Raw genomic sequence first — 22,772 nt, 5'->3', positions numbered from 1 at the left:
TGTACTGATGCATCATGGGAAGCGCTGCTTTTTCTTTAGCACCTGCTTTATTCTTAAAATGCGCAAAAAATGATACTCGTAATGCTAGGATGTCCTTAAATTCTCCTATTTTCATCTAAATATATATTTTTTTCGAATCGGTTGTGATCATCCAATCAGCGTTTAGTGCCGCTGCCGTTGCCTAGTGTTGTAAGCAAGCGGGAAGTATGGCGGCGGCAGCAGTTGCGGGGACATCAACGAAGAAGACTGAGACCGTCAAAACAGCCATGGGCGGTAGGAAGATCGGCGTGGGGGGTTCTCGATAGATGTATTCACACATTGGAGGTGTAGAGAGTTGTAGCTTAATTGGGGGGACCTGATTAACGAATATTTAGATATATGTATCCTCGACTGTTATTAGGGTGCTGCGCGGGGTTTTATGGGGTTTGTAGTCTGTATTGCAATATATTTAGTTAGTGTTTTAAGTTAATGTCAGGATTGGACTACAAATCCCGAAGGACCCTTCGTATGGCTCTCTCTTTCTCTTTTCTGTAACGGGCATAATACATTCTAACTGCCCTATGCAGTTTGAAGAGGATCTGGACGCTCTGCAGTGTTTTCATTAGTGCGAACATGTAGTCAGAAGAAAGCAAGCCCACTTTGTCTCCAAGCCTTTCTTTTTCTAAGGCCTCTTCATACATGCACATAAAATGGATGTCTAATGGCAGGTGCCGTCGGCCATATAGTACATAAAACAATAGTTTGGAAGTACTGCTTTGATTCATTCCTAGTGTTGAGCTAATATTGTGAACTGTGTTCTGGTATTATCAGCATTTAGCTAAGAGTGGGAGACGGGTTTTATCACAAGGTGTTTGGCAGCACTTGAGCTCTTGTTAGTATTTGTATTCAGAATGCCACAGCCGAGTAGTGGAGCATCCAGTTTTTATTATTCATTACATTTCTATACTGCTCATAGCCAAAGCTCTCTGGGCAGTTTAAAATATTAAGTCACCCATCCAGATTGCAACCAGGCCTGACCCTGCTTAGCTTCCAAGATTAGACAGGATCAAGTAGTTGTAAAAAAAAAAAAAAAAACAAACAAAGCATCATGTGGCAGCTTAAATAGATAAGGCATGATCAGATGTATGCTTAGTCTGAAGGAAAAAAAAATCCATAAAACTTCCAGTATTCCCTAGGCAGCCATGGTGGTTGAGGCATGCTGGAGTTTGTGGAACACTTTTTTTATCCTGTTAAAAAGCACACAGAAGGCCACCATAAGACTCTGCTCATATGTTATCTGCTATCCCCAGCCTTGTGCCCTTAGATGTATACTTTAACTTGCTGGGGGGTGCTGGCAGCTATTATGCTTGGCTAGAGAATGCTGGAAGTTGTAAGACTTTTTTCTGTCTCAACTAGCCAAAAATTGTGTTTTCTGCACATGCTTTCATGAGATGTAGTCAAGTACCTGACGTGTTATGGAGAGTTTCAGATTTTTTACAGTATATTTGAGGGTGGGAGTTACATGTATACTGTATAAAGACTTGAGATTCTTCATGATCATGCTGTCCAAGCAGATTAGTTTTTTTTTGATAATTGAATGAAGTTATTTTTTATGATCAAATGTGTTTAAAGACAAACACAAAAGAAGAATAAGTTGGGTGAAAATTCACAACCTTAAAGATCTATTTTGACATTATTGCTATAGATGCTGTTTGTTATGGATGTTTACTTAAAACATCTCTAAACAGAAGAAAATGTTTTAATTTACTAAGTCTGTGTACCTTGCTTTCTAAATTTGTTATGTTAATTCCTGTTCATTCCCCCCCACCCCCAATAGGTTCATTAATTAATTGGTCAGGTCAAGGCTTACAAAAATTGGGGCCAGCATTATCCTGTGATGCAGAAACACATACTTTGATTCTGGATAAAAACCAGTTAACTAAATTGGAACATCTCGAGAACTGCAAGAATCTGATGCAGGTTAGTTGCATGTATCTGTGATTTTAAAAATGCTATGTGTATTAATTTATTCTTGTTTTACAGTTCCAGGAAAAAATCTTGGAAAACATGAATACAGTGGTATCTCGGCTCACGAATGCCTCAGTTCACGACTGAATCGGGTTGTGAACAGAAATTTCATAAAAATTTTGGCGCAGGTTGCGAACTCTGCATCAGGTGACGATTGTGAGCACACCTGCCTTCCCTGCACGGGTGCGATTGCGGTCGTGCTGGGGGGAGGGGGAGATGGCCACGATTGCACTTGCGTTCCCTGCCCACCCGCGCCTGCCTCCCCCTCCCCCCAGCATGCCCACCTCCCCCCCCCCAGAGTGCCCACGATCGCACCTGTCTCCCCCCACACAATCGCAGGGGGGAGGAGATGGCCGTGATCTTTGTTGTTCTTTGTCACTTTGCTTCAAATTTTTGTGGCAAAAAAAAATAGTTGCAGAATGGATTAACCTTATTTACCTTGACCCTTATGGAGAAATTTGACTTGGCTCATGACCAATTTGGGTCACGACCAGAGTCCTGGAACGGATTAAGTTCGTGAGCCAAGGTACTACTGTAGTGTGTCCTTGTTTGCTTCACTGATCAGATTAAAGGGAGTTGCATCCTGTGTGGCAGCATGCAAATGCTTGCCTGATTGTCATGCCGCCTTCCAACTGATGAATGCCCCAAGGTTAGCTCTGAATTGACAAATCCAGATCCTTGGTGGCATATTTGATTCAATTCAAATTGCCTGGCCTTGCTTTCTCTCAAGGAAACAGACCAAGACATTATGGCTCCGTGGAGGGGTTTCACTGGAGGCATGTAGTAGACCCCAATGGCTACTCTCATGTCCCTGCCAGTGCTGGTGGGGGGAATCCTGCATGAGCGATCTTGCTGTTCTGGCATTAGCAGAGGGGTGTGTGTGTGTGTGTGTAAATAATGACAGACATACAAAGTGTCACATACATTCATGCTTTTTTCCTTCTTATGTATATTTTAGTTCTAAGTTAATTCCCCAATTGTGTCATGAGTTTTTGAAAAATATGGAAACATTCCTTATTTGACTCAAGGTTTTTATTATTGTTTGGTACTTTGTAGTTGTCAGTAGCCAACAATCGGTTGGTGCGGATGATGGGTGTAGCGAAATTAACTCAGCTTCGAGTATTAAATCTCCCTCACAACAGTATTGGCTATGTAGAAGGGTTGAAGGACCTGGTGCACTTGGAATGGCTGAATCTGGCAGGAAATAACTTAAAGGTAACATTTCTTAACATTTTTTTCCTGTAATGTAAAAATAACTGGGTAACTGTCAAATTTTTGTGTTAGATCTACTTGAGGTAATAAACCACCTACTTGAGGTAATAAACAATCTTACTGCGATTTAATGTCTAGGGAATAGCAAAGGTCATTGTTTGGAATACAGTGCTAGATGAACAGTTTTAGATTTTCTAGTTTCAAGCAATAGTAAAAATTGGGGACTATTTACAACTAGTTGTATGCAATTAATGACTGGGGAATTAGTAATGTATATAGGCCTGACTACACCATGTTTCATAAGGTCCTATTTTTCTAGTGTAATGTACCATCAGTTTTCTGAATCTCTGCTTTATTAATTGTTATCTATAGAATCATCTCTGGAAATATGCTCCAGGTGCATACTTTATTAAAATGTTATAGCAGCATAGATATTCATACAACTTGTGAATTTAACCTGTGTAGGAGTTCAATCTGCAAACTGTTTTCATTGAGTCTAATGCGCTAGTGGTGAAGGACACCATGTTACACTATTCCACCTAGATAACTATCCAGTTTTGCCTTGAATGTCTCTAAAGTGAGAGAGCCCATGACTTCTCTTGGTAACTGGTTCCACTGTCATATTCCTGTAACTGAGGAAATTTTTCCTGGTATCTAGCCTGCATCTGGTGTGATTCAGTTTAGGTTTGTTGTTTTGTTTCTTACACTCAGGAAGGAGTGAGAAGAGATCTTTTCCTTCCTCTTTGTGACAGCCTTTGAGGTACTTCTAGAGTGCGATCATATCCGTTCATAGTCTTCTCTTCTTGAGGCTTAACATGCCCAGTTCTTTCAGTCTCTCTTTGTAGGGCTTAGTGATCCAGACCATGGATCATCTTTGTTCCCCTCATCTGAACCCTTTCTAGTTTTTCTGAATCTTTTTAAAACTTGGGTGCCCAGAACTGAACACAGTATTCCAGGTGAGGTCTGAGTAGTGCAGAGTAAAGGGGAACTTGTACTTCTCTTGTTCTGGAAATGTTGCTTCTATTTATGCATCCCAAAAGAGCATTTGCCCTTTTTTGTGGTTGCATCACATTACAGGCTCATATTTAGCTTGTTGTCTACAAGATCACCAAGGTCTTTGTCTTTTTCAGAGCTCTTGAGCCAGCTATTCCCCATCTTGTATTGCATTTGGTCCCCCCCCACCCCCCAATCTTTGCAAATCTACTGCAAAACAGGGCATTTGTCCCTGCTGAATCTTAATCTGTTGCTTTCCACCCAGCATTCTGTATATAGAACAGCAAAAATACTAACAGGATTCATTCCATATTTCTGAACTGATCTCTGGAGTCAGAGTAATGGGTTGGATGGAGATTAATCAATTGAAGGTTAATCCAGACAAGAGAGAAATTTGAGCTATGCTGACACATGCCTTGCTTAGATCACAACTGGATTATTGCAATATACTAAGTGGGGTTGCCTTTGGAAAGTATCCAGAAATTTCAGCTTGTTCAAAATACTGTGGTAGGATGCTGATTGGGACTTGGAATCAAAAGCGTGTCACACCAGTGCTAAAACAACTGCACTGTCTTCCTATGTGTTTTAGGTCCAATATGAAGTCTTGCTTTTGACATTTAGAGCACTGTACAGTTCAAGATCAGAATATCTCAATAACTGCTTCCGTTCATATGAGCCTACCCACATAGTGTATCCGTTCTGAACTCACCCTTAATTGGAATGAGGGAAAGGTATCCTCTGTTGTCATGCCTAGATTCTAGAGTTCCCCTTTCATGGAGATGTCTTGCACTCCCTTCTTAATAAGTTTGCTGTTGTAGCATGAAAAGGCTGACTTTATCACTTGGTCTATGTTGTTATTATGGTTTCTTATTGCTACCATTTCCACTGTTTTTAATTTCTTCACCTGCTTTTTTGTTTAGTTATTGCACTTTTTAATTACTGTTTTCATTTTTTGTTTCTTAGCCACGTTAACCTTTTATAATGAAAAGTAAAATTTAAATATTTTAAATTATGATGTTAATGTTAAATTTTAAACTTGAATTTCCTCTGAATTTTTCCCAGCTTAAAAACATCTCTTGGTCTTTGTTGTTGTAAATGGAAACCCATTGATACTTTCAGAAATGAGGAGACAACTTGCCATTGTTTCTGGAGATACTCTGTTAGAGCCTGATAACATCTACATACCTCATTTTGTTTATACATCTGTGTCTATCCCTATACATCTGCTGCCTCCTTATTTGCCTCATTTCTTCTTCTAGCTCTATTACACTATTCCTGCTTTAAAAATTCTAAATTATTTAACTCTCTTAAAAAGAGGTGTGCATGCTTCAAGGTACCTGAATAAACTTTGTTTTTTGTTAGAACCCCAAAGTCTAGCACTTGGAGTGAGCTATAAACCAATGGATCAGGGAAACATGCGCTTAGTAGAATTAAGAAACAGATGGCCTTTGAGCTCAGGGCTCAGACTTAGAATTTGTTTTGAGTATTAGGAACTGAACACAAAAATGCAGTCCTGGTTTCTCCCCCTGCAAACACACACTTCTTCATTTTGGCAGCCTAGTTTAGATGGGAGGGAGTCTTTTTGTTGCTGCTTTTAAACAATTGGGAATCAGAAATCTTTGCAAATCTACTGCAAAACACCCAAAGATCTACCTATAGATGTGATTTACCTTTTCTCTACCCCCCCCTTCAAGTAATGCAACCAGAGTAAAGTCGACTAGTTATCACCCTCTCATAATTTGTTCCTGTAACTAAGTTCCATTTTTCAAGTAAGCATTTTTTTATTTTGTGGAATTTATACCACCTGATATCTCACCTAGCTACCTTACCTCAACAGGAAAATGCATTGTTAGTGATTGTTAGCATAGTTCTGCTAGGAGTTGCACAATTACTACTACAACAGTTATCACAACTATCACAGGCAACTCCTATCCTAGAAATTGAATACTTCATCTGAGACTTGCATGTGGATGAAAATGGAGTTTTCATTACCAATTCTGATGCTTGCAGAATGATGTGATTGGATACAATCCATTATACTAGTTTGATGATAAATTCTGCAAACAAGATATATAGGCGATACAATCTTTTTCTAAAGATGGTTGCTTCAGAAACATATATGTAATAATTTTAGTATGTTTCATAATGAAAAATACTTTTCTTTTTCTATAGACTATAGATCAGATCAACAGCTGTACATCTCTTCAACATCTTGATTTGTCAGACAACAATATATCTCAAATAGGAGACATTTCCAAGCTGTTATCTTTAAAGGTGAATGTTGTTTGGTTGTTTGGACTGGATTGGGTTTTTTTTAAAAATTGAGAGAGCTATTCATTAACAAAACTACAATTGTATATGAATTTACTTGGAGTAAGTCTCAAGAAGTAAGTGTGGCTTCCTTAGGAGGCATTCATATGACTGCAACATAAAGCTATTTCAACTGTAATGCCAGGTTTTTTTTTTATAACAAATACTATTGAAACATTGGTTGGTATGTAAGAACATGAGAAGATCTATGCTGTATGAGACCAAGGGCCATCTAGGCTAGTATTCTTGCCTACACCCTGGTCAACCAGCTGCCTCTAGAACTCATAAGTAGAACATGAATGCAAGAACACCATCCCACACATGTTATCCTGCAACTGGCATACATAGGCATACTGCCTCTGGTGCTGGATGTATCGTAGAGCTGTCATGACTAGTAGCCATTTGTAATAATGGATGAGAGGATAGAACGGATTGGTTATTCTTAAAATCAGCGTGGTCCATTTATTCCAATGGAAATAAGGTGTGACTGACACTCTATGTCTAACTTATTTTGTTTCACTTAAATGATATAGAAATATGTTTTTGCATGTGACCAAAAAGAATCGATGTCAGCCATTTAGCATTTTCTGTGTTCTACAACTGTTATTTTCCAAAAGCATGTTTTGATGATTAAGATAATAATCTTCATTTTTAATATTTCAAAGCCCCTAATGTGTTATTGAAACAATTATTACATACTGCATTTTCCTCCCCTTCACCTGTGCTTCCAGACTCTGCTGCTGCATGGAAATATTATAACGTCATTGCGTACAACACCTGCATGTTTACCTCAAGGTTTAGCTATTCTTTCATTGGCAGAAAATGAAATCAGAGACTTGAATGAGGTAAGAATAACATTTCTCAACAAAAATTGATATTTTGATTAATACAGCAATCCTATCCTGGGAGGTAAGTCCCATGAAGGTCAACGGGTCTTACTTTGCATGAGATGGCAACCTGAGTTGGACATCCTGGTGGAGCCACATGCCTCCACAGTCACTTGGAGCTAAACTATCTACTCTATTGGCACCCAGTATGTGGAATAATCTTCCCCTTGAAATTAGAGGTGCTCCAAGACATTTTTAAATTTTGAGGCAGGTGTTGAAGGACCTATCTTTTTATGCAAGCCTTCTTTATGTAGTGTAATGTAGTCTGTCATCTTATGTGGAGTTATATATGGCATGTATTGGTCTTTATTTTCATGATTTTATTCATGTGTATACCACTTCAAAATCTTCAGGGTTAGATAGCTTATAATCACTAGCAAATAAGTAAATGTATTTTTTTGGAAAAAGTAATGTTTAACTTGTGATTGTATTTTAGCTTTTTTTAGTTTCCTTCATATAGCCATAAAGATCATTATCAGTTAAACAATTACTCCAGAATGGGATAAGGCAATCTGTGGAGCAAGTTATTATAATAACTTTACATTCCTTTGTGAATGTGTAATATAATAACTTTACATTCCCTAACCCTAAAATGTACTACTTGCTATACAAAAAATTAAAAAATATGACAGTCCCTGTTTTCAGGCTTGCAATCTAATGGATACTGGTTATAAAGAAGAAGGAAGCAGGAAGAAAAAGAAAAATAAGTGAGCCCAGACACCTTTTAGTAAAGTTACATAGTTATTGTAATAACAAGCTTGAATGGAAACAGTTTCAGTTGAAGAGGGGCTGGGTGGCAGCTGATCTTTCTGCCAAGCTGATTAAATGAGCCTTGCGATTTCTCCTCTCCCTATGCAGAGTTGGGTGGAATGACAGGTAATGTATGGTCCTTGAGAGAAAAGAAGAGCAACTGGTCTCTCAGTCAAGCTGGCAGAGTGGGCTCTGCTGTCCCTTTTCTACCTCTGCAAAATGGCAGCTGTTTCCTGCCATGCCAGTATAGTGGGCCATGTTCTCTCTTCTTTCCTCCTACAGGAACCAAGGGGAATGCTCTATATCTGAATACACTAACTATTTGATTAAATCAGTAGCCTTAGGAAACTATATTTAGCACTCTGTTTTAGATCTTCTAATTAGCCAAATATTTTGAATGTGCTTTGCATGACAACGCTGTCAGTATGAAACTAGGTTTTCCGGTGTTTCATGCTGGAACTCTGAATTTTGATCAGAGTTCAGATTTTGAATTAAATATGATCATAAGATTAATGTGAATATTTTGTGTTTAAGAGCTGTTTGGAATTTATGCTTTGGTACATCCAGAGAATGTATGATAATGCATAGTTCCAGTTCTATAGGTTAAGAAGACTTGGTAGGAATTAAATAGTGATATTTTAGAAGCATAATATTCTTAGGATAGAAGATTGGACTAAAGTGGAGAAGTAAGATCCCCCTCCCCAGGTGTTACAAGAACGACTCTTGAGTAATATTGCTTTGAGGATGGGAGAAGAAACAGATTAGGTTTGAACACCCGAACAGAGAGCAAAGAAAAAGATAAATATCAGAAGAAAAGGAAGGAAAAGGGGACAGGAAAGAACTGGTCAGCTCAGAAGCATAATAGAGTAAACCAGAGTGCAGTCAGATCCAGAAGAGATATATTCCTAGCCATATGGCAATTGAATAATCTACTATAACACACTTTTTTCTTTGACCTCACAGTCCCTTTTTTTGTATGTTGCATCTTTCAGAATATAATCTTGAGGGCAGGGACAGTTTAATGTTTTTGTAAGATGCTTGGGATCCTCTTTTGGCTTAAGATTTGGACTAAATGCTTTAAATACAGACATGATGGTAAGCAGTAGCAGCACCTGCTTCAAGCAACTGAGATAAATTTGCAGCCCTATAAAATACAGCAGTCCTTGTCGATCTTTTTCACCCTGTCTTTAAAGTGTAGCATAGTGGTTAGAATGTTGGACTGGGACTTGGGAGATCCAAGTTCTGATCCCACTTAGCCACAAGGCTCCATGATTGATTTTGGGCCAGTATCTGAGTATCAACCCACTTACTTCACACGGATGTTTTAAGGATAACATGGTGAGGAGGAGAACCTTGTAACCCACCTTGGATTTTTTTGCAAGAGGAACAAAGGTGGGATATAAATGTTATGTAGTAATAATGGGTTAAGGGCTGGAAGAATGAGAGCCATGAGGGTAGCTGCTGTAGGGCTTTCTATGTTTACTCACCAATAAGCCAGCAAGAATAATAGCAACCAATAGAAACAGAAATAATTTATTTTCTGTTATATTGAAGTGAATATCTGAAAAGATCCAACTGTTTCATATGTCCCCTAAATTTTGAGACAAAGTTTTTTTTTTAGGTAGCCTGTGAATGGAAAGAAGCAAGTTGATCCCTCCCCCGCAGTTGTATATAAATAAAAAGTGTTTCAAATGTGCTACATTATTAGTCAGCCCATGGAATTAAATTGCTAAATGCAGAAAAAATCTAGTTGTTAAAGTTATTGCTTATTTTTCAGATTTCTTTCTTGGCATCTCTTCCTGAGCTGGAACAATTGTCAATTATGAACAATCCTTGTGTGATGGCCACACCTTCCATCCCAGGGTTTGATTATCGTCCATATATTGTCAGTTGGTGCCTCAGTCTTAAAGTCCTCGATGGCTATGTGATTTCACAGAAAGAGAGGTCAGAAATTAATTACATTGTTTAATGAATCTGGCCAAACTTAAGTAGCATAGTATTCTGCATGTTCGTGCTTTTGCTAAAATGAACCACATTTACAATTCCCTTCACTTTGGTCATTCCACGAGCTGCTGCTATGGTGATGATGATGATGATTACTATACTACTACATCATGTATTTCATAACATAATAGCTGTAGAGTAAACATGGGATCTGACAAGGTAAGACAATAAAGGTGGACTAGGTGATATAGGTGGTAGCTTAGCACATTTTGACTAATGGGGTGGGCTAAAAATCTAACAAATAATGACAGAGATTGGGAGATGCTATATGGTTCTGGAATGTCTGGTCTGTGGAGAAGGCGGCTTAGAGTTGTGTACCATACCTCTAACTACTCGAACCCTCAATTAGTGGAACACGGGATATTAGGTATCCTGTTTAAATTCACTCAGAGGGTACTTTTCAGGCTGGTATGGCAGAAGAGTGAGTGGAAAACGATTGAGCAGGGAAAAGCTATACAAGTGGTGGGTGGAGTCAGGCTGAGTTACGTTTTAGGAGAGTCCACTGGTGCCATTAAGGGCAGACTTTTTGATGTGAGTTTGTATGCTTACGACCTGGACATCCCTCAAATCAGTACCTAGCCAGTCTGACTGATGGTATGGGACAAATGAGTGTGGCAAGCAAAGCATTGCTCCAATTCCAAAGACTACAGCAGGCTGCCTGCCACCCATTTTCATTCAGAACTCCGCCCCCACGACAGTAAGCTCAGTCAGTTAGATGCTGAGGGTTAGGGGTTAAAGGAGGGGGAGAAGGACTAGAAAAAGGCTGGGGGTGGTTAAGTTGTTGAAGGAGTCAGTTTTATTAGCTAGGAAATTGGTTAAGCCGTTAGTTGCTGTTATTTATTAAATGATTATATATTCTGGGGTTTTTTTGCAAATCCGTTATGAACGCATTCTGTTCTGGGTTATTCATGGGTAGCTTATTTCACTTCATGTGCTGACATCAATTTACATAGCCACTTATGTAAGAGGAGAGTCCACCTGCTCCATGTTTCAGTAGGTGGTGACTGTTTACTTTGGGGGATTTTGGGAAAGTCTGGATTCTGTAGTTACGCTAGGAGATGTGCCTAAATGACCTCTGGGGCCAGTAAACCTTGGGTGTCATCATTGGCATTTAAAAATAGATGATTCATTATTTAATTTTGAAGAATCTGCTGACTTAGACGACCGAGACTTGACTGGACAATGCTGGAGATCCTGTATGGTTCTAGCTTTGCCCCAGACTGAGGAGGCTGATCAGACGGGGTGTTGTTATCTATAGAGATACTGTTCTCTGTTGGGATATCCTATGGGTGCAACAGAGGGGTTGTGAATGTGTGCTGTTTTTGTTCAGTGCAAGGGAAGTATCAAACATTATGTTAGCGTTAGTAGTCTGAGCAAGAACTCTTTGTCGTAGTATTTCTGTATTAAACACTTGCTCTGGTGTTGCTCCTGAGTTACAATCCATTTCTTCTTGATTGGGTTTCTGTTTCTTATATGATTGCACAATGCTTTGTGCTCTTTTGTATTTACATTTCATAAATATTTAGTCTGAAAAGTATTTCTGGCAAAGTTGATGACTGTTTGTGTCTTTCCTGTAGCTTGAAAGCAGAATGGCTTTACAGTCAAGGAAAGGGAAGATCATTTCGGCCAGGCCAGCACATCCAGTTAGTACAGTATCTGGCCAGTGTTTGTCCTCTTACAAATATGCTTGGGCTTCAAACAGCAGAGGATGCCAAACTGGAAAAAATACTGCATAAGCAAAGGTGGGAACATTATCTTTTGTTAGCAGTGACTAATCTTAATAAAAGAAGGAATTGTTTCTTGTGGCAAAGGCATCAAAAGACTAACCTGTATAAGTTCGGCAGCTTCAGACACTTCCAACCCTAATTTTTGGAATTGCTCTTCTCCAAGGAGCAGGCAGATATAGAAACTGTCAGGGCATAGTCCTCTGGAGAAGGGAGTATAAGCTTTTGAAGGTAAAGGCTCACAGTCCTCCAGTGCAGAATGGGAGGAATGGTGGAGGCAACCTTCATTGGCCTTCTCCCCCCAGTCTGCATTTTTGCTAGATGGCCATTTTCAGTTGTGTAGTGACAGTGATTGAGAGGGGGAGACTAGGAAGCCAGTGAGGTGTCAGGATACCTTGTATCCTTGCTATTCTAGTCTTCTTCCCTCTGTACAAAATGTCTCATTTAACCCCTGCCTGAGTTTGCTTTTTCAAACTTTGAGAGCAGCCATGTGATTCTTTTCTTACTGGCTGCAAGAAGTTGGAGAAATGGAATTGGAACTTCAATTCCCAGCTCTGAAGTTGGAATGTTGTCTCTGATCTTGAAACTGGGAATATAAAGTATTGTATGTACCTCATATAATGTCTAGAGGCCACGGTTATGTTTCCTCACTCACATGTGCAAATTTTGCTATTATTAAAAAAAGTCTGGTGGTTCTTAGAACCACTGCTCCGGTGTTTTATGTAAATAAAACCACCTTCTAATTTTTGTCTGTAGGTTGCATCAGAGGCAACTGATGTACCAAAATCAAGCTGATGAGCAACCTGTATCATCAACTGTGCCTAAAGAGCTGTCTGTTAGAAGTGAGCCAAACAGCCCTGTCCATGGGTCACAAATAATGACTGGAAGTGGTAAGAGTCATGCACACCATGCTTTCATATTGGTCCTGGTGAAGAGACCTGTTGTTCGTTGAAGTAGTAGTCAGCATTTCCACTGACTTGGGCTCAAAGTGAGAAAAAATTGTGGGGGAGAGGGAGCATGGATATAAATTATGGTAAGACAGAAAGAAGCTAGTAAAGGGAAATTGGATGGACTTATGAAGACTGGCACTCCAATAGATGGTTATGTAATATGAAATAGGGAAACATAAGTAGGTATCTGTAGTCAGATGCTGCCTCATTTGAGAAAGGGGAACAGTTGTAGCTCTTCTCCTTTAGGGAAAAGCAGCAGTTCCCTAGAGATGGATTTCCTTTCTGTTCTTCCCAACCAATACACAACCTGCAAATATATTGAGCAATTGTACTGCTGCCTAGTTTACTTGAATTGCTTTTTATAGTTGTGATAGTGCTGGGTAATCACTAGCTTGTGCTGTTAATGGAAGACCAGCATTTGATTTCTTGCTGCTTCATTATGATTCTTTTCACAGTGATCTATTCTTAGGTTCTGTAACTGGTTAGGTACAGTTGTTCGGTTCCTCACCATCCATGGCAGGTGTTTCCTTGGTAGCATTTCTTGGTTCAGAACCTGTTATCACTCTAGCTATGTGTTTCTGATAACTGAAAGCTCGTGTAGCATAGAGGTCGAAAGTATGATCTGGAAGTCTGGTTCAAACCTCAGTTCATCTATACGCATACTTAGCCATCAGCCACTGTCTTTTATTTCCAGCTGCCAGTTATACAGTGTGAGTACTAACACTGGCTTTTCTTCTAGAATTCTTAGGTGAATTACTGAGATAATACCCATGCAATGTGTGTATATACTGAATATATGCCATTTTTTTGAAAACTTATATCCCATTTGGTTTCTGTAGATTTATGGTGAGATAGGTATGGAATTTCTATAAATGGCAATAACACAATGGATATTCTGTGCATAGAGATACATTGCATGATTTTATGAAAGCTCAGCCAGTGAGGCCCATGCCAGCTGGAGGGCCATAAGGGAATCCACACACCACAGCTGTAAAGCTTTATGTATGATTGTTTCTTTATATGAAGTAAAGTATAAAGGAAATATTTGAAATAGGGGCTAAAATTGTTCCCTAACTGGTGACCCCAGCCATTTAATGCAGCCTACTGACTGAGTCATACTCAGGTGTGATGCAGTGTTGGGAAGAGACTTTTATGAATTTACAGTGTGTCCAAGGGCCATGTGCAGAAGAGCCCATCTTCCCAGCTCAGGTGGGTTTGATCTTTTCCCTTTCCCCATGTCCCTCCTTGCCTTCAGCCAGATGCACACAATCCTGGCTATACAACAATTCATCCAATCGACAGACTGGCTATTATTTAAGGAAACAACTAGAAACTTTGGCTTGTAATAAGATGATGGCTAATAAGAAAGGGGAATCTCAGTAATGCTTTCCTGGGTCCCTCATGCACATAGGAGGTACATCATGTTGACTGCTGTTACTTCTTAGTATTCAACACATATAAAGCAGGAGTGGCCAGCAAACATCCCATGGGCCACCCCTCAACCTAGTGTGGGCCCCACTGGTCATTCTGCTGTCCTGCTGCCAATTTCACTGGCACAACACAACAGAGGAAAGAGCCAAATTTAGTTTTTCAGTCATAGCCATGCTGCCATTGTGCTGAATTAGGTGAAGTAGTGGCAGGAATGCAACCTCCAATCATATTCAAAGGATGGAAATCAGTGCCTGAACCTGCCAGAGTTCCCACCCCTGACATGAAATATTGTCATCTTGTTCTAACTCATTCTTCTTTTCCAGAACGTGTTATCAAGAAAAATACCTGGGTTATGACAAAACCCAATGATGACCATTCTTGTGCAGTTAAGGATATTTGTCCAGCTTCCGTGCAAGCTGAAAGTACTTCTAAGGATCTTTTTCTGGATGACATACAAACTGATGAGGACAAGTTGAACAGTAGTCTTCTGTCCTCAGAATCTACTTTTATGCCTGTTGCTTCTGGGCTCTCTCCAATGTCTCCAAATGCTGCAGAGCTCAGGTTTCATGGAATTTGTATTGATGTAGAAGAGATGGAGGGTGTTGGGGCTAATAAAGAAGATGAAGAAAGACAGGAAAATACTTCTATGGTTTTTGGAGGGCATGCTATCCAGTCAGCAGTGGGTGGGAAAATTCAAAAAGAAGAGCAAGAGGAACGGCTATTTTTCACTTCTAATTTATCAGGACCTACTACTGTTGCTCTACCTGCCTGTATTAGCAGTTTCCATACATCTTCTGAAGACCATTCTGAATCCAGTAACTTCAAACAGTCACAGACACCTGATGAGAAATTAATCAGAACTGCTCCCCCTGCCAGATCTCTGGAAGAACAATCCACTGATACATCTGTTACTTTAATCCAAAAGGAAGATGTACATAAAGAAAGAAACAGAGCAGCCACCAAGCTGCAAGCTTGTTGGAGAGGATTTTACACAAGGAACTACCATCCTAAAGCTAAGGAAGTCCGTTATGAAATTCGACTTCGCAGAATGCAGGATCATATTAAACATTTAACTGATGAAGTAAAAAAGTAAGTTAGCGACCATGAACCACAAACTGTAGTAATGCCATAGAAATTAGATGGCTACAGTTTGTGATTAGATATAATCCCTGATTAAACTACTAACAATAGGTTGGTTTAGATTAAGGCATGCACAACTGTATTAAGAGAAATGGATGTCTCCCCCCTCCTTCCCACAGCAGTCACTCCAGCTGCCTGATTATGCCACACAGAGGCTCAGGAAATCCTGCGGTACTGAGTGAACTGTGGTACTGAGATTCCCCAATGCTGAGCCCTTCCATCAGTAGAAAGCAGCCCCTGAATTCAACTTGGTGTTGCTAGCACAGTGGCAGAATATAGCTGTTGGATCCTCTTCAGTTGATAAGGTTTTATTTATTTTATTTTTTATTTATTAAAACATTTTTATGCCGCCCCATTCGCCGAAGCCTCGGGGCGGCTTACAACAAAAAATTTTAGGTCTTCCTGTTTCCTCTGCATGGGCACAATCGTATAAATGCTTAGAGAAAAACAGGCCCTATAGCATAGTATTGTAAGTGAATGCTATATTTGGGCTAAAATGGAGGAAAACTGGAAAAGAACAGAAGATATAATTGTTCTTTTGAATAATTTACCTCAATGTTTAGTGTACAAAAAGAACCCCAATCTTCATTATTACTGGCAAAAATAAGGGGTTTGCTCATTATTATGATTATTTTAAGCATAGATAAATAGCATGCCTACATGTTGAATTTTAAGGCTAATTTATTTTTACCCACTTCTGCAAATGCAGAGTAAAGTCTATCCTTAGAAGTACTGCAGGAAATTATTTTGTTGTGGATGGATTAGAATCATTTAAAAAACTTTTATGGTTACCATTTATAGATTAAGGAAAGAAAAGGATGAAGAAAAGCTTCAACGACTTGTGCAAGAAGAAGCTGTGAAATTCCTTTGGGACCAGGTAAAAAAAAAGTCACTTTCTGACTTTTTATCGATAAAAGTCAAGACATACAAGGGCATATAGAGAAATATGTGTTGTTTTTTATAGTTGGTCTGACCAATCATTTCCTGTATTAATATTGGTCTTATGTATGAAATTGAATATTTGGCAAGATGTGGTGTGTATATGTATCTCTTTGCGAAATTATAACATTTCCCTATTGTGGTCTTTACAGGTTAGATCTATCCAGGAATGGCAGCTTTCAATAAACCCACATCTGTCTACCATCTGTCAACATGTAACTCCTACATCAAGTATTTTAGATTGCACTGATCTACCTGTGAAGTCATCTGGGTCAAATAAAATACATTCTCCTGTTGATAGTTCAACATGGTTAATTTCAGCTGCTGAGGCATGTCATCGGAATCATTTACCAGAATTTCCTGATTCAGGCTTCCATTCCTGTGTGACTGATCAAAATTGCCTTAATGAATCACAGGGCTCTGAAGAAAAATCGGTAGAAGTAACTGAGAGTGCTCTAGGGAATCCTTTGGAAACAGTCAGACAATGTGAAGATCCTTCAGGGTGCCGTTCTAAAGCTGAGGAGGTCCAACTGTACCATGGGGAATATAGTAAAGACAGCTTCAGCAGTGATCAGGATAGTAGTCTTCTCCAGCAGTATTTAAAATCTGTTGAGCAGCTAGATGAAGCACATAGTAAGACCAATTGTAACAGTGGGACAGAAAGTAGTAGGCCCCATACAGTTGCTTCATCAGAAGACCAGGAAGACTTATGCAGTGCTGTATCAAGCTCTCAAGAGCTACTTCCGTCAGCTCAAGATAGAATTGGTCATACCACAGAAATGTGCAATTTGAATGAAGAAACTGCAGAAGGAAAACAGACAGACTGTGATTCTTCATTCCAGATACTTCCTGTTAGTGTATCTGTGTAGCAGGCATACACTTGTTTAAAAAAGTTAGAAAAAGCCTCATTAATGCTTTTTGTTATTTATACAGGTTTTCTATATTATTTTTTTGGCAGGGGGTTGTGCTTTTTTGCTGTTAGTACAGATTAGGTCGTAAACATTTTTACTAATCTTCTGACCTTTGACTGACACTGTGTTAAGCTGTTAACAAGTAAGGTTCACTTTTATGAACACGATGCACTTATTTTTTTTGTGATTTGAACAGTAACAGGTTTCTATGAAATACAATTTTGAAGATTCTCACTACTTTTCCTATTATCTTAGTCGAATTAAGCAGTTTATTTTGTCCCCGGAAGACAAGGATAGAAACTTACTATAATCCTAATAAACTATGGGAGACATTAACATAGTTGAGAATGTTTGTAATTTGAGAGTTACAGGCAAACAGAACATTCATTGAACAATATTGGTTTACATCCAGATTTAGGCACATTCAGCTGAGCTGCTAGAAATGGATTTCCCTGTCTGCTCTTCTCCACAGCACCCCGTAAACATGGTACACAGAGGGCCAGCCGATGGAGTGGGGTGGTTTGTGGTGCACTGGCTTTGCTTATACATGCTTAAATCTGGATCTGGCCCAGTGCATTTTGACCAACTACTCAAAAGTGTATGCTTAAACTCAGGTACTAAGCCATAGCTTGGATATTTTATTTGCTAGCCTTGCTATATTTACAAATGGTTTTCTTTGCTTTTTAAGGCTTAATAGTCCATTTATCTATAAACCTAACAGGTTTTTACGAACATAGCTGCAGAGTTCTATACAGCGCAATCCTTTGTCGTAAAAGACTGTGGTGCAGTTTTGATTGATTACTTGATTTTTCAGAACTAAACAAAAGCTGCTACAAACATGCTGCAACAGAACCTGCTTCAAGATTCCAAGGGCTAGGACATAATTGTCATCAGCCTCTAGCACTGTGTGCCACTGGCACAAGGCTGACTTGTTTCCCTTGTGCACCTTTCAACAGTACAGGTTTGCTCTGGCAAATCCCTTAAATAACAGCAGGTGAGCTTTCTTTTAAAGCTGAGTCAGAGTTATATGGCTGTTAATTTTTCATAGGATGCTTCTCCAGCTATTCAGATATTAGCCTTGCATGGTGCTGCAGTGACTGAAGTTTAAGACAAATGTGCTTCAATATACCCCAAGAAATTATTGGGATTGTTGTCATTGTCTGTTCAAACTGTCTCCATTAAAATAGCAGGGACACAAGAAAGGCCAATGCTTGCATTTGCTGAAGAGGGATTGGCTTCTAGACAGATAATCCTACTACATTATAGTTACTCATGGGTCTTGGGTTTTCTTGCAGTCATGGAATAACTGTTACGTTTTCCATACATAGCCACTGCTTTTCAATATTATATGTAGTTGCTGTCACTAACATGTAGTTTATTTTCATTAAATTTTGGAACATGGAGATGTGATCATTGCTGACTTGACACCCAATATTGCTTAAGTATAAAATCAAAGTTATAGGCTGTCTTTAGATGAGTAAGTCAATTGTAGAAATTGCCTATGGAGAAATTTTTATGTATATATATTTATATATGGATAAGTGTTTTGTAAAAATACTTACCACTTGAATCCTTACCTTCAGGTTTAGCCTTCTTGCTTTTTGGAATGGAATAGTTTCTGCTGCAATTTTCCATTATGAAAAGCAAGCGAGAATAGATGTGGGTTTAATTGAGGATTTGCTTAAGGAATCTTCAAGACTTATCTCTGTTGTATTTCTCCAAGATTACCTGTTGCATTTTAATATTTGGCAAATATTTATTTTAAACAATGCTGCATAAGCTTAATTTTAGCTGTTTTTATAAGGACAATTTCTGCATATTTTGATGATGAAAAGGGCACATCTGCCTTCTAGTTGGCTTGATAAAACCTGTCTTCCTTCCCAGGGAAATCAGTGGGAGTTTAAAGTTTCAGCATTTTGGTGGCTTGGGGAGTTTTAGAAAGTTATTTCAGGTGCTTTTAGCAACACAGCATTAAAATACGTCCAGTGTGAATAAAAGAAAATTTCTGTTGATCCAAAGTAGTGTGACGCTAAAAGGAATCATGAGTTTTTGACTGATCATGAGCACAGAATTTACTGCTTTGGTGTAGCATGTATAAAAGATTGATTAGATCTGGGTGCAATATGCTACCTGAATGCATCCTCAGGAACACATGACTTGTAAGTGCCATAATTTCACAGGAAAACCACATTTTCAAAAGGAAAAAAGAAAGAACAAACTTCGGAATGATTAGAGTGTTTATCTATGCCAAGGATGAGCATTCATAATAGGATAGGAGAATAGATGATGACCTATCCATCTTTCCACGGCCACATTACCTAAAAGAGGTGTGGCCATGCCATTGTGCCAAGAGCAGGTAGGTTAAGTTGCTCAGCTTGGCTCTACTTGTCCAGTTCATGTGGGAAAGCAAGGAATGAGTTAAGGCCGGTCATGTGGAGATGAATGTGGAACTGCTGCTCTTCCAAACTCCTTGATCAGAAATACCAAGATGACACTTTCCCTTTCTTCCCCTGAAGCCCCTTGTGGTTTCCAAGCTAGGGAAAGGGGTTCTGGGAGGGAAAGGAGCAGAACTCACAGAGGGACTGGGTGGGTAACTTCTGCAGGCCGGAGGCTGCCACCCATAATCTGGCAGGAGAGCTTGAAAAATCATACCCACAAAGGAACCTCTGGTTGAATATATGTTTTAATGAACATTTTTGTTTTTCTTCTGTGCTATGCCTGCATGTAACAACTTAAATGTGACTATGTACAAATATATACTAGTGTGTAGCCTTTCTCATCTTTACCATACTCAGCAGTTCATTCTGTTTAATATATTTAGTTTGTATGGAACACTGTATGAGGCTTTGGTTAGCTTCTGCAGAGTTATGTGTAATTAGTTTGTGTATATATGCAGAAAAAATTGTGGCACTATACAGACTTAGACCTGAAGGAAAGTATTGTTGCTTTTGCCAGGAGGAAGGAAGAGTAAGCTATGGGAATGTTCAGATTAATAAAACAATGCAATTTTAATTGGCTTCTTTTGGACTGCCACCAGATTCTGAAAACATGGTGTTACATGTGTGTTCATTGGTGTGTGAAAGAGAGATGGGTTTGATATGTATATGATTGTTCTAGCTTCTTGAAACCTGAGTCAAACTTATAAAAGGGCAATAACATAGAGTTCATTTTTTCGCAGCTCTACAGCTTCTGCTGCTGACTTGCCACCTGTGCATCCAAAGGCCCCAAGCCAACTACTTTAGCCATTTCATAGTAAAGTTTGAAAAGGGAATTGGGATATACTTCTAGCTTTCTTTCTGCCCCAATGCAACTGACAAATGGGAAAATGAGCAGCTCTTTACCCAACCTCCAACAATGGTGCTGATAGTGATAGTGTGCTGATACAAGTGCTTTCCTCTCTCCCTGCATCTCACATTTTTTAAAATCATGGCAGCATTGGGCCCACTCCAGAAAACATCTTAAATAGTGCATTATGGCTTTTCATTGCCCTGTAAGCAGTCTTATAATTGTTTCTACATTTCAATGTTCTAATCAGGAGTTTTGCTGGCGTTTGCTACTCTCCAGAATAAAATGTATTAGTCTTCAAAGTGCCACAAGACAGATTTTTTTTTTGTATCTTCATCTTTACCCCTCAAAATACCTGAATCTGAGAACATGGTGTACTGGTAATGATGCATTAGCATTGACAAATGGAGTGAGTTGTATGTATGACCTACATAGCCATGTGATGTAATGCTGCTCTTACTGGAATAACTAATAACACTTCCACATCTTCAAAAGGACTGAGGGAAAGTGCTCTTAAGAGGAATTTAATTTTTATACATTTCTGGCTATGAAATGCTTTCACTGCAGTTCACAAAGTTAACACAATTACAAGCTGGATAATTGTAATTTGCTCAATTTTCAGGAGAAAATGGACATGTCATTTGCAGTAGACTTAAAGCGTGATACAACTTTTCTAATGTTTTTCTAAAAGAAGAAAAAATGAAAATAGCTTGCATGCTACAATTTTTGAAAATTTACAGTTGCGAGTAACTTGTCTTGGTGTGACTGAATAAAGATGTTTTCTGAATTATGTGGGTCACTTGTCAGTTTGCAGAATGTGTCTGATTTGTTTTCTTGATAAACAACTTGCTCACATTTCTATCATTGCCTGCACCTTCTGTACCCCATTCTTAAGCTAGAAAGGTTCAAATGTCTTAGTATGAAGCTGTTGTGAAATTGCTCCATTTCCTCTTTTCTGCTGAACCCATCCAAAGCTCAAAGGGGACACAGCACTACCTTTTTCTGTCTTAACATGCCAGAGCCCCCCGTCTCTCCTTCCTGCCCCCAGGAAACTAAGCCACACTTTTATGAAAGCGTAAGGCTGACTATACTGTGCAGGTAAAATTTTCACTGCTAAAAGTACAAGAAATCTGGGAAAACAAGTCCAGACACCATCCACTTACCTCTCCCTGATTATTCAGAAGTAACACAGCAGAGGTATATTTCATTAGGCAACAATGAGCAAGAGAGATCAAGTATTCCCCCCTAGAAGAGCACTGGTGCATTGATACTAAAGTCTCCATTGTTGTGAGGAGGGATCAAATAGGCTGTTTTGCTAAACATACTGCATTCTGATGAGGGACAGCTTAGTTCACATCCCTACTTACTGGCTGACCCTGGGCCAATCACTGGTCATCACTACAGCATAATTCGTAGGACTGCAATGTTAAAAAGATAGGTGGTGGTAAAGTCCTTACCTCCTTGGAGGAAAGTTAAATAAAGTAAGCTTAACTTCTACAGTTGTGTGTGTTCACATACATATTTAGCATTCTATGTCCAAAGTCATACATGGTAGTGAAAAGTAACGTAAGTCAGGTACTTGGTATGATTAATGAATGTGCACAGTCCGCCTGCTACTGCAGAATTTTGAAACTCGTGTGTTAAGGGAGAATTATTGCAACACTGATTGCTGAGATAAAACTGCTATACTTTCAGGTGATTTTATTTTGCAGGGAAGAGAAGACTAAAACTCCTAACTTTGTTCCTTGGTGACTTAATCTCCTTTTCCAGACATAAATTCACGTTATTGTGGAATCCATGCCTTCTAACAGCAGAAACATTTTTAGTAGTACTTGATGGTGAAGGAAATGAATTTGCACATGGCCAGAGCTGCTTTTACTTTATGCCCTCAAAATGAGAATCCAGCTTATCATGTTTTCTCAGATCTTAAAAGTATCATGCAGACCATTTTGAAAAAAGATAGAAGAATATTTTGCTGAGTATAAGGTATTTAATCTTCCCCTTAACACCCTTTCCCCCGGACACATTTTGTCTAATGGTTTCAGTTTTAATATGTGCAAAATCCAGTCAGGCAATACCTTTATTAGAACCAGCCAAGGTGCACAAAATTATAAGCCTTCGAAATCATTCAGGCATTGCTCAAAGCCCAGGAATAGTGGTGGAGGTGAAGCTCTCTCTATGTTTAAGTCATGAAGTCTGTGCAGCCTTCAGAAGATATGAACAGGTACA

At 39.1% G+C, this 22,772-nt stretch overlaps 1 protein-coding gene across 2 annotated transcripts; it reads left to right on the top strand.

Moving 5' to 3' along the window:
- Positions 1–7: 7 nt before the first annotated feature.
- On the top strand, positions 8–21,330 carry CEP97 (centrosomal protein 97). 2 transcript variants are annotated; one of them, XR_006415894.1, is made up of 11 exons: positions 8–273; positions 1,817–1,959; positions 3,064–3,222; positions 6,385–6,486; positions 7,254–7,367; positions 9,937–10,103; positions 11,741–11,905; positions 12,644–12,777; positions 14,592–15,357; positions 15,528–15,713; positions 16,210–16,278. XR_006415894.1 is itself a non-coding variant. In XM_044442020.1 (11 exons), exons 1-11 carry the CDS (start codon positions 207–209, stop codon positions 17,214–17,216), a joined length of 2,610 nt encoding a protein of 869 aa, XP_044297955.1. In that variant the 5' UTR covers positions 8–206; the 3' UTR covers positions 17,217–21,330. The 2 variants fall into 2 exon arrangements, 1 of the variants encoding a protein (XP_044297955.1); XM_044442020.1 differs by lacking the exon at positions 15,528–15,713 and adding an exon at positions 16,500–21,330 and having other exon boundaries at positions 16,210–16,285.
- The last annotated feature ends 1,442 nt before the right edge of the window (positions 21,331–22,772 follow it).

The sequence above is a fragment of the Varanus komodoensis genome, unplaced genomic scaffold (genome assembly GCF_004798865.1).
Source record: "Varanus komodoensis strain SLA01 unplaced genomic scaffold, ASM479886v1 scaffold4, whole genome shotgun sequence".
Lineage (NCBI taxonomy): Eukaryota > Metazoa > Chordata > Lepidosauria > Squamata > Varanidae > Varanus > Varanus komodoensis.
The sequence above is the reverse complement of the archived record's forward strand: the minus strand, read 5'-3'. Positions and strand labels throughout refer to the sequence as shown.